Consider the following 12,555-nt stretch of genomic DNA (forward strand, 5'->3'; position numbering starts at 1 on the left):
CTGTAATTGGATTCTTTCTTTTTTAAATTTCTTTTAATCTGTTAGTTCCTCTTTCATGTGTTCTCTCTCTACTCTGCTCCCCCTGCCCCCACACCAGTAAGTTTGTTGAAGAAAATGTGTCATTTATCTTGGCTAGTTCCCTCTGTCTATATTTTAGATTTTGCTGATTGCTTGTTCCTTTGCCCCCTGTATTTCCTGTAGATTGGTAGTTAGATCAAGAGAAGATTGATCAGATGTGTGTGTGTTTGCATTTTAAGATTATTTAGTTGGTGGTATTGTATACTTACAGTAGGAGGTGGTAGTGCCTGGTTGTCCCTGGCCCGTTTTTTGGCAGTATTTCTTTGGGATGATGGATTCCTATAAGTGGATTGATGTGCCAAAGGGCAGATAATTGTTTTGGTAGACATTGTGATTGGCTCTTTTAGATTTCATAGGCAGAAGTCTTTTCTTCCGCCTATGAAATCTAATGGAGGAGATGACTCTTCTACAACTGATTCCTAAATAGTAAGAAGCAGTGCAGTCACCAGGGGATCAGAGCATTTTGGGCAGATGGCACAAGTAAGTATTCAAGTCGGGCGCCCCGTGTGAGATCAGGAGGGCAGTTGGAGTTGGCAGAGACACAAGATGAATCACAGAGGTGGGATGGGGCCAAATTTTGTTAGAACTTTCAAGCAAGAAAAGAACTGGATTTTATACTAAGTTTAGTGGTAAGCTTTTTGAATAGTCTGGTTTATGATTTTAAAAGATTACCCTGCTGCTGTCATGGGCAGATTACAGAGCTCAGAGTGAGAGTGGTTATAAAACGAGACGTTATGGCTTGTGGGGGAAGGTCATTGGCAATATGATTGGAGAGGAGTGGATGCATTTGGGATAAAACGTGGAAGTGGAACCAATACAGCGTGTTGCCAGACAAGACACAGGGAGTGAAAGAACAAACAAAATCAAGAACAACACCTGGATTTTGGCTTAAGCAATCGTGCGGATGTGGAACAGTTTACTGAAGCGGGAAAGACCAGCGGAGGAGGCAGGCAAGTTTGGGGAGTAATTTCACGAGTTCTTGTTGGCCTTAATCATTTGAGAGACCTTTTAAATATCCACATATAGGTTCAAATAGGCCAGAGGTTATATAAGCCTGGAGTTCTGGGGATAAGACAGGGCTGGCAGTAATCATTTGGAAGGCATCAGCGTGCCATGGTAGTTAAAGCTGTGGACTGTTACAAGGCAAATGGCTTTTCTGGACAACTAAGAATCCACAGAATGAGAAAACGTGACCAGAAAATTCCGCCCTGTCTCTGAAAACCCGACTCTTCAGTTTATGTCATTTCACTCTGTCATTTCAGAGGATAGTTCATTTTTACAGCTGTCTGTTCAGCTTTCTGTGGTACTATAGCCTAGAGCAGCAGGGAGGTGGGAAGAGATAAAATATTGCTGTCTGAGTGTTCAGCATTTTATCCCTGGTCAGGCCAAAGACACTCTTTTCTTTTGAAATTGCTCTTAATTTTAAAAGGCTACTCTTGGCAAGAACTCTAATGATGCAGAGATGCAAACTACATCTGCAGTATATTTGTTGGCTTAAGCAAACCTTGCCAATGTCAGGGAGTAATGGTGTTTTAATTTATGATTTAGCTATTAAAGAATGCTGTCTCCAGTGATGTTGGAGTAAAACTTCCATTATAAAGCAAGTTTCTGGATCATACGGTCACCTTTTTTCTGCCTCCCTCCGTCCCTCCCTTCCTCCTTTCCTTCTTTGCAGTCATGTTTTCTATAATGTATGACATATTTTACAATCTGAAAAGAATCACCCGGTATTATTTTTAAAAGAAAGGTAGCTACTTTGTAAACAGTATAATCCTCCGATGGGTATTTTTTTAGTTTGACAGACTATTAACGTAATACCCTCTGTCTATACCTGAGATGTTATAATGACATGGTTTCTTTCACATGAGATTTCCATTTTACTGTTTTATCCCTGCATTCAACAGGTATCTTTCAGCTCTTTCTATGTGCTAGGCCTCATCAAAGCACCAGAGATAGAAAATTTGATATGGACATGCTGTTTGGGAAATGGATGGTCTTATTGAACAAGGCCAAGTCTACAGAAGTAAAATGAGCCACTTGGAGAGATTTTATTTAAAAGTTTCTTGAAGAAATATGTAATATAATCACAATTTTAACTGTCTTACATGAATGATAAAATATAACGTAACAGGTAACAGTCGTACCAAGGGAAAGCATGGTGATGATCAGCTTGTTTCTTATAGAAGGTTTGAGATAGAAATGGCCTCTGTTAAGTGTACCTGTGCCATTGAGGGCTGGATCTCATTGCTTTGTTAAATTCAGCTCTCATTTGTCCTGTAGGGTAATGAAGTATCTTCCTTTAAAAAAATTTTTTTTTAATGTTTATTTATTTCTGATAGAGAAACAGAGCATGAGTGGGGGAGGGGCAGAGAGAGAGGGAGACACAGAATCAGAAGCAGGCTCCAGGCTCTGAGCTGTCAGCACAGAGCCCAACGCGGGGCTCGAACTCACGGACCGCGAGATCATGACCTGAGCCGAAGTCAGTCGCTTAACCGACTGAGCCACCCAGGCGCCCCTGAAGTATCTTCCTTTTAAACTGAAGTAGAAAAGGGATGTTTGCACAATATAGTATACTTTAGAAACAGAACAAGTCATAGAATAATGTTTATTATTTGATTATATATTTTTTAAAAGTTTACTTATTTATTTTGAGAGAGAGATGAGTGGGGGAAGGGGCAGGGAAAGAGGGAGAGAGAATCTTAAGCAGGCCCTGTGCTGTGAGCTCTGACTCAGGGCTCGAACTCACAAACCATGAGATCATGACCTGAACTGATATCAAGAGCTAGATGCTTAACCAGCTAAGCCACCCAGGTGCCCCTGATTATATTTTTTAGCAGTATATGTTTGGATATATTTATATAAGAAGAGTACGGAAGGATTATATCAGACTGTTCACAGTGTTGTAATTTGGAAGAAGGGCAGGGAAAGGCTTAGTAATTCTATTTTTCATGTTTCCATGCCCTGCAAATTATTAGAGTGAGTGGGCATCATTTTTGTAATCCCACTGATTGAAACAAAATCAGTAAAGGAGAAGGCAGCCTTTCCTGTTCAATAGAGTTAAACTATTTAAGTCTGAAAAGGCATTTTTGTTGTTGTTGTCTAATTAATTAAATTTAAATTATGTGGGGGTAGGGGGGCGCTTAGGTGGCTCAGTCGGTTGAGTGTCTGACTCTTGATGATCCCAGAATTGTAGGATCCAGCCCCGTGTCCAGCTCCACGCCGAGTGGAGCCTGCTTGGGTTTCGTTCTCGCTCTCGCTCTTCCTCCCTTCACCCCTCCCCCCACACCAAGTGCCCACGCATGTTCTAATTTTAGTATATGTGCTGCCAAGGGAGCACTTGCCTGTTCTTTCTCTCTCACTCTCGCTGTCTCTAAAATTAAAAAAAGTTAAAAATTTTCTAAATTGGAGGAGTTTTAAAAGTAATGGTAACGAGGACATGTGGCTGGCTCAGTTGGTAACTCTTGATCTCCAGGTCATGAGTTTGAGCCCCACACTGGGGTTAGAGATTACTTAAAATAATAACATTTAATAAAGTAATAATAGTAAAAACCCTCTCTGAAAAACATTTGATGAGAACTAGCGATATGGTAAGTAACCTCAGCTTCCTCTAAAAACAAACACTTAGAAGTAACTGTGTTATAATAAACATACTTTTGACAGCATGGCCATCTGTCAGGTCTGTAAGGGAGTTCCTTTGGGACTCAAAAAAAGAGAGACCACCCTGGTGGTACTTTGTAGCTCTGATAGAGATGAGACTTGGGTTTAAAGGATGGAACACGAGGCCCTTTTGCCTTCAATGAAAGCACAAATTAGGACAGAATTTACCCACTGACACAGAATGGCCCTTGGAAGCTTGTCTTTCACCTATGCTCTTGATTTAAAAAAAGGGGGGGGGGGAGTCTCCCAGGGCCTGGCATTAAAATTTGAATAGTACCTCATGGTCACATAAATAAATGCCTTGAAGCTAGGAAATTGATAATACAAATTGACCCTAGGCTGGTGACATGCCTGGGTTCCCTGCAGAAGCAAACAAGTACTGTTCATGTCTTGTGTTTTCCAGGCATGTGTAAGTGTGCACGCACAGGGGTCTCTCCTAATCTGCACTCTCGAGCCTCATGGGGAATGGGGAAGAGCACAGCTTTGATACATTCCGAAAAAGTACTGATGTAGATCTTCTCTGCATCTAAATTTCCTCCATATTAGAATTAGAATAACAGTATCATTTTAATAGGTTTGTTTTGAGAATTCAGTGGGATAATGTATGCCCGGATTCAGTAAATGTTTAGATCACTTCTCATTAAGCACATTTATTTAAACTAAATCAATAGAAGCTATTTCTTTATTTTATTGGTTCCCACTTTTCTTTCATTGCTAGTCTCATAAACTATTTTTCTGTTTGATTCCCTGTAAATGAACATATATTTTAGTTTCATTAGGCTTAAATAGGCCTTTATTTGCTAGCCCTAGAACCTTAGTGATCATTATTTGCTTGCTTGTTTGTGAAAATGTGTATCATATTCTAAACATCTGCCTTATTGAAAAACTTTCATAGCACAATCCATTTGTAAATGAAATACTGTCTTTATATTCCCTGCCTTGCATTGCACCTTGAGAATAATAGTAAGTGCTTAGTAATTATTTGTTGTCAGATGATCTAAACCTCTTATGCTGTTGGCACTGTAGCTGTCTACAGAGCTCAATCCTTGTCGTGTACCTTTTGCAAAACAAATGCCTTAGCCTGACCTCACTGTCTTTCTCTACACAAAGATAAGGAATATTAGCGGTTATTCATGTAGAAGTCCCTGACTGGTATTCCTCAGTTGCTTTGTCATCAAGCATTAAAGAGTAGAGGGGAGAAAAGAGTAGAAAAATCCAGATTAATGTGAATGAAATTTTATATTATATCAGAAAAGAGTTCTGGAGTTTAATGTCATATAAAATATGTGACTTGATCTTTAGGTCATTCAGCATAGACTGGTTGGGGGTACAGAGAAGAACAGAGCACAGCCCCTGCCTGTACACGCTTAGAATTTACACATGTAATTATACCAGTTGGTACAAGCTATGTACCAGATATGATGAGCTTGGGATCAGGTTGGGTAGGGGTTCTTGAACAGAGATTAAAGAGATGGTGGGAAATTTAGCCAAGTAAAGACTGGATGCTGAGGAGGGCAGTCCACTTAAGAAAGCCTCGTGAGTGGCTCAGTCAGTTGAGCATCCAACTCTTGGTTTTGGCTCAAGTCATGATCTCACCGTTTTGTGGACTCTAGCCCTGCGTTGGGCTCCGTGCTGACAGTGCAGAACCTGCTTGGGATTCTCTCTCTTCTCTCTCTCTGTCTCTCTCTGAAAATAAATACATAAATAAACTTAAAAAAAAAAAGAAGGCCTCATGTGCCATGCTGAGAAGGTTGGGCTGTTTTTTGTTTTCCTGTGTGTGTGTGTCTGGGAAGAGTTGTTGAAGCATTTTTAGGATGGAGTGACACGTTTTGGGTATATTGTGCAAAAAGTAAAAGTCATGAAGACAACAACATTTCTCATTAGACTATAGGAAACAAAAACAATAGGAGTCTTTTGACGTTCAGTTTAATTAGAATATCAATCAAACTGCCAAAATACTACTCTTCCCACAGACCTTGAATCCCCAGGTAAAGTGTCCACGCACCCAATATAGGACCTTATGGCTTCCATGTCCTACAGCAGAGTGATCCATCCAAAAGGCACCAATGTAATGGCGTGGGTTATGCTTTTCACTACAAATCCAGGGGTGCATAAGTGGTTTTGTTCTTGAGGAACTTTCTTTGGGTCTGCTTGCCACTCCTCAACCTGGAGATTACAAAGTGAGTGTCTTTCAGTTGCCACACGGTACCCATCTGTTTTCTTGAGTTCATTCTTTTTTCAAAGTTGTGACGGCAAAACTTGGTGCTGGTGATAGATGGGGTGGGGGCAGGATGGTGGCGGGATGAGAAGGTGGCAGACAACTGTGATGTCATAGAAAAGGAAGCACTTTTAGATAGTTTAGGTAAAGTGTGATCAGGAATAAAGTCAGGGCAAGTCAGCCATTAGACCGGAGTGCAGAATGAAGTAGCCAGAGCAGAGAGGGGAGCACCAGAGGAGGGGCACATCAGGAGCCCAACTGAGGGAGGGCTCAGGGGTTCCCAAAGGTGACTCCACAGAGTAATTCACAGAGCCCATTCATGTCACAGAGGCTCAGAAAGTTGCCCATACTGCCTACCCCAGAGGATTTTGCCTGGCTAAAATGAGAACCTTTATGTGAAGAACTTAGTTAACTATGAAGCATCATGTGAGTGTATGGGAAAGTATTATGTGAAGACCTAGTAATGAACCATGGCGCTCATTCTCTCATTTCCTTCCCAAACCAAATCTGTCCTTGATGGTTCATGATTTATTATTGGTGAATAAGAAATAATATTTTCCAGAGCTATTGTCATAGACGTAAGATCTTATCTAAAAAATAGGGGCACCTGGGTGGCTCAGCTGGATAAGCATCCAACTTCAGCTCAGGTCATGATCTCACGGTTCATGGGTTCAAGCCCCACATCAGGCTCTGTGCTGGCAGCTCAGAGCCTGGATCCTGCTTCCGATTCTGCATATCCTTCTCTCTCTCTCTCGCTCTCTCTCTCTCTCTCTCTCTCCCCCTCCCTCCCTCCCTCCCTCCCTCCCTTCCTCCCTCCCTTCCTCCCTGTCCCTCTCCTGCTCGTACTCTCTCTCTCTCTCAAAAATAAACATTAAAAAAATTTTTTTTAATATGAAAAATAAGTTCCTTTGAATTAGCTACTATGTACATGCTTTTTCATATAATTCACAGTATCATAAAAAGTACTTAAGTTGAAGTAAAGTTCATTTTTATGACTAATTTGACCTATCAATAAATTGTTTTCATGTTTGGTATACATTCCGGTAAGTTTAGCACAATTTTTCAGCCATTCCTAAAGATTTTCAGAACTGTTGTAGTACTTGCTTTTTTTTTTAATCACCAAAAACTCAAACTTGGTTTAATGAATTTTCTAAAATCACTGGGCTGATAGAGATGATGCTCTTGATTGTTACAACTGAGCTGGGTTGCCTCTAGTTTATGTTCAGCAAAGGTCACGGTTTAGCATAACGGGAATCTTTTTGAGTAGTCATCTGGAGTAGATCATTTTGCAGAGTTCATATGAGTCTTCAGCCGGTTCCCAGTCCTGAGTGTTTGCTCATCCATGGGTTTTTCATTCAGTGGTATCCCATCCCCTCTACTCTGTATGTGTGTGTCTTTGTGTGTGTGTCTGTCTGCGTCTGTGTGAGTAAGACAGAGTGTGTGAGTGCATGTCTTTTTATTTTAGTTATTCCCTCCTTAGTAGCAGCATGTCTAGAATATTCAAAACACTTGTCCAGAAAGTTTAATTCTGGAGTATTTAAAGAGCCTGCAAAATTAAGATATCCCTTATTATCAGAAAATTTATCATTATGTAACTTAACCAAATAGAGAACTTAATTATGAAACTTTGGGGTCCTATAAGCATGGGCTGTCAGGTAGTGTTCTAAAGCATTAGAAGCCAATTTACCTTACCGCATTTGTACAACTCAGAAATTTCTGTAGAGGCGAGATGCATGTATATGCATGTAAGTGTGTGAAAGGTATGCATGTATAGCCACAAATGTATTTCCTGTTTGGCACAATTCTGTGTTTATACATACCCATGTACAGAAAGTAATCTCCTTAAAGAATACTTTCAAAGGGATCCCTAGCTGGCCCTTTGCAGAAGAATCTTATCAACCTTTATCAAACCTAAGTTGTATTGGGAAATGGGGGCTCATCTTATTTTCCCAGTGAATAAACTGTTCGGTGAATTTTTGTGCCACATGCCTCCATTATTAGTGTATGAGATTTATAATCCCTTGAGCATTAACCTCTTACAGTGCACCAAGAAATCTGAATGAAAAGATACGTTGTTGGTTCAAATACATTGTTGTGCCTAGACAGCATGGATTGTGACAGCACTGAGCACAGTACCCAAGCACCCTCAGTCACAGGGTGGGAAGGCCATCCGCCTGGGAGCTCCTAAGCAGATTTTATCATCTCTAATTCACTGGTACTTTCTTCACTTTTGGATTGAATTGGATTGGATTGGGTGGGATGGGGTAGATTCCCTCTAGAAGCCTTTCTGGCTCTGAAACTCTTGATTGATTTCATTTAAATTAGGTCCATAATTGTCTCTGTTGTCTTGCTTCCCCAGGGTGTCACCTACTGTGGAGAGAGTTCAGCAAGCAGTCTCACCATGGCCAACGTGCCCTGGCACGAGGAGGTGGTACACTTTGTCCGCGAGTTGGTGGCTCTCATCCCCAACTATGAAATTGCTTGTGAACATGAACATTCCAACTGCCTCCTGATAGCTCACACAAGGGTAAGAATAGCTCAACTATGCCTTCTTTTCTTCTTCTTTCTTCTCTTTATTTTCTCCTGTCTTTATTATAGTGGATATCTGCTTGTTTGCTACCTTTCCTGAAATAGACGTTAAGAAGGCCCTCCAGTCTGTCCATTGGGCTTACGCACTCTTGTTTCGTTCTTAGCCCTCAGCTAGGCACTTGAAGGGCCTCCTGGTTTGCAGTTGGTGCATGCTGAAAAAGAAAAGCAAAAAACACCCTTGTCATAACCTCTAATCCTTCCTCAGAATGACAAGAGAAAGCTGAAATAGTGGACAACCCCCATATGACTTCCAGAAGAAATATTGAAGTATTTATCAAATTTTATATCACTTTGAATCTCAGCCTCTGGAGAAATTTTCCTGGAGTTTTGGTTTCCATTTTTCCCTTTTAGCACTCTTACTAGACAGAATAAGTACCCAGATCTCGCATATTTCTTAAGAATGTCCAGCAAAGGAAAAATTCAGCTCTTGGTAAAGGTAGGCCATTAAAATAAGAAGGAAAATCTGCTAATCAGAAGGCCATTGTTGGAGTAGCTATCACAACGTGTCCTTACAGAAGTATTTGTACAGAAATAATGTGGCATCTGGGTTTGATTTAAAATAACATGAGGTGAAATTACGTGGGTGTGTGGATAAGATGACTGTTGTTGTGGCTAGATGATGAGCACATAGAGGTTTGTTATACTACTCTGCCTAGTTTTCTGTTCAAATTCTCCATTAATAAATACTTTTTTTTTTTTTTTAAGTGGACATGGGGCGCCTAAGGGGCTCAGCCAGTTAAATATCTGACTTTAGCTCAGGTCATGATCTCACGGCTTATGGGTTCCAGACCTGCACCAGGCTGTGTACTGTTAGTGTGAAGCCTGCTTGGGATTCTCTCTCTCTCTCTCTCTCTCTCTCTCTCTCTCTGCCCTCCCCCACTCACACTTTCTCTCTCTCAAAATAAATAATCTTCAAAACAAAAGTCGACATGGATGAACCCTGAAAACATTATTCTAGGTGGGGAAAAAAAAAAAAACCCAGACACAACAGGGCACATATTGTATGATTGTATGAAATATCCAGACTAGATAAATCCATAGAGATGGAAAGTAGGTTGGTGGTTGCCAGGTGCTGGGAGAAGAGCAGACTAGGAAGTGACTGCTAATAGGTATGGGATTTCTTTGGGGGATGATGAAATACTCTAGAATTATAGTGTGGTGTTGGTTGCCCATCTTTGAGACTAATCCAGAAGTCACTCAATTGTATACTTTAAAGGCTGAATATTATGGTCTGTGGATTATATCACAATAAAGATAGATTAATACCAAGATGATAATAAAGGTTAAGGGTGGGCTACCTTTTCTTACATAAGTTCTTTTTATGCAAATAAAGTCAGGGTCAATTTGAACATGAAAGACTCAGTATATTCTCCCCAAAAACCTAAATGACTTCCTGAACAGCTTCTCAAGTTAATGACATTTAATAATATGAGATTTGCTCAATTAAAATATCACATCCTGTAGTCTCAATAACCATGAGGTTAAAAGGCTCTCATGCTTTGGTTGCAGTTAGATTGTATGTAGCTGACTTGTGGTCTGTCAGATGTTTAGACAGAAGAATATGTTCTGGGACATTAGGGAACAAAGAAATAAAGGCCACCTGGTATTTGAAATGTTAATGATAGCTACAAAGCTAATTAACTTACAAAGCAAATCTTAAAAATTAAAGCCAAAAACCTAATTTTATTTTCTAGTTTTTCATTCACTGTTAACCTTTTCAGGTAAGACAGTGCCTTTAAAAAAATTATTTGAGGGTCGCCTGGGTGGCTCAGTAGGTTGAGCATCTGACTCTTGATTTTGGCTCAAGTCATGATCTCACGGCTTGTGGGATTGAGCCCTGGGTCAGGCTTTGTGCTGGCAGCACGGAGCCAGCTTGGGATCCTCAGCCTCCCTCTCTGTCTCTGCCCCTCCCCCACTGATGCACGCACACTCATGCATGCAGGCGCTCTCCCTCTCTCAAAATAAATAAATAACATTAAAAAAAATATATTTGATTAAAGAGGCAGTGCTCTGGAAATAATCCTGACTCTGGTGGCAGAGTTCTTTCTAACTCCATTGAGATGCCTCAGTGACACACCGTTGCTTTTAGCATGAAAATCAAAGTCCTTAATGTGACCCTAGGGCCCTGCATGGTCAGGCTGTCTACCTCTCCAGATGCTTTTTAAATTGCACTTCCCTCCCTCTCTGCACTTCCTTTATTTTCTCAGACACGGTAGGTGTTACTTTGGAATTATTTACTGTTTTCTTTTTTTTTAGTGGTTGTACTAGAAGTGACTTTATGATCCTTGACTAATCAAAGTATAATGTTAAAGAATACTTTTACCCTCTAACTGCAATGCAAGGACCTTAGAATACCTTATTAACCTCCATTTTCCCCTTCCCAACTCACATGCTATTATTGTTCTGTCCATGAATTATAAATGTGTGTAAGGAGAATATTGTTACTGCTGTATGTAGTCACTGTTCATTTAGATTTACCTGCATCTTTAACACTGTTTTGCACTCTTCCTTTCTTCATTTTTGACTCTCCATACAGGATTGTGTTCTTTCTGCCCAAAAAATACTTTCTTAAAAATTTATTTTAGTGGGCATCTGCTGATGGAAAATTCTGCTCTTGTTTGTCTGGAAATGTATATTTTAGCTGGGTATAAAATTCTAGGTTGACATTTGTTGTCTTTCAACACAATGTAATCTCTTGTCTTTTAAATTCCATTGATAAAGTCAGCTGTTGGTCTGTTGCTTGTTTTCAGATAATCTGCCATTTTCATCCTTCTGGTTTCTTTTTATGATCCTGCCCATATGCACAGGAAGTTCTCAGAAGGGACCAAACAACTGAAATTTTAGTATGATAAATGCAATAACAGACAAAGCCTACAAGGTACAAGCCAACATAAGGAGACAGTCTGAGATTGACCTTCATTATTTCATGTTTGTTGTGTACCCAGGATTTGTCAGGCACTATGCTGGGTACAAAGAATACAAAGATGAGTTAAAAAAAAAAAAATAGTCCCTGCCTTTCAGAATGGTCTAACAGAAAAAGAGGTAACTATCAAAACAAACACATACCCCAAAGTTTTATCAGAGCAAGATGGAAGAGTAGAATTGAGCCCAAGGAGGCATAGTTGGGAATATATGGTACCATCAGGAAAGGCTTCACAGAGGAGTTGCTGTTTGACTGCATGTTCAGTAACAGCCCAGGTAGAAACGACATTTAAGCAGAAAACAGCCTAAGAAAAGGTCCACAGAGAAGTGCAGAGGCCTGGCACATTGGGAGAATAAATAGTTTGGTGTGGCCGGAGGTCAAGAGAAGGATTGAAGGGAATGGAAGGGGGGTGATTCACCAGGGGCGAGAGCATTGATGGCACTGAATTACATCCTAATTGTGCTGTTTTTTGTACAGCATGGGCAGGCACTGAAGGGTTTTAAATAGAAGTGACACAATCAGATTTGAGTTTCAAAAAAATTTCTTTGGCAGTATTTCAGGGGATGAAGTGCAAGACTTTAAGAGAAACCAGTTCAGTTAAAAACTGCTATAATAGTGGGTGCCTGGGTGGCTCAGTCGATTAAGCGTCTGACTTTGGCTCAGGTCATGATCTTGCCGTTCCTGAGTTCAAGCCCTGCTGACAGAGCCTGGAGCCTGCTTCAGATTCTGTGTCTCCCCCTCTCTTTCTGCCCCTCCTCCGCTCACACTCTTTCTCTCTCTCTCAAAAATAAATAAACATTACAAAAAATTTTTTTTGTAAACTGCTGTAATAGTCCCAACAGTCAGAGGTAAAATGGTGAGGGTCTGAAACAAAGGGTATAAAAGGAGAGAGGAGAGTGGTCAGGCATTAAATGCAGAACTCGCTTTCATCCTAGGTGTATTGTGGGTGGGTGTCGCCTTATTACTGAGACATTCAGGCTCACCACTCAGCCTTCATTGACCTGTTGAGGGAGGGGAGCTTTGTTGTGGCTGATTTGGGGGTGTAAGTTCAGGCTTTCTCCTCAATAGCCTCTGATACCATTCTGATTTA

The 12,555-nt window shown here is 40.5% G+C and overlaps 1 protein-coding gene across 3 annotated transcripts in view; it reads left to right on the forward strand.

Annotated features, from left to right (window-relative positions):
* Window positions 1–12,555, forward strand: part of LOC106972846 (S-adenosyl-L-methionine-dependent tRNA 4-demethylwyosine synthase TYW1) — a 210,947-nt gene that overhangs the window by 177,557 nt on the left and 20,835 nt on the right. For all 3 annotated transcript variants that reach the window (XM_053213791.1, XM_053213792.1, XM_027041851.2), the window contains one exon: window positions 8,313–8,480. In XM_053213791.1, the coding sequence (XP_053069766.1) occupies window positions 8,313–8,480 (168 nt within the window). The remainder of the gene's footprint in view (window positions 1–8,312; window positions 8,481–12,555) is intronic.

This window comes from Acinonyx jubatus, chromosome E3, assembly GCF_027475565.1.
Source record: "Acinonyx jubatus isolate Ajub_Pintada_27869175 chromosome E3, VMU_Ajub_asm_v1.0, whole genome shotgun sequence".
NCBI lineage: Eukaryota > Metazoa > Chordata > Mammalia > Carnivora > Felidae > Acinonyx > Acinonyx jubatus.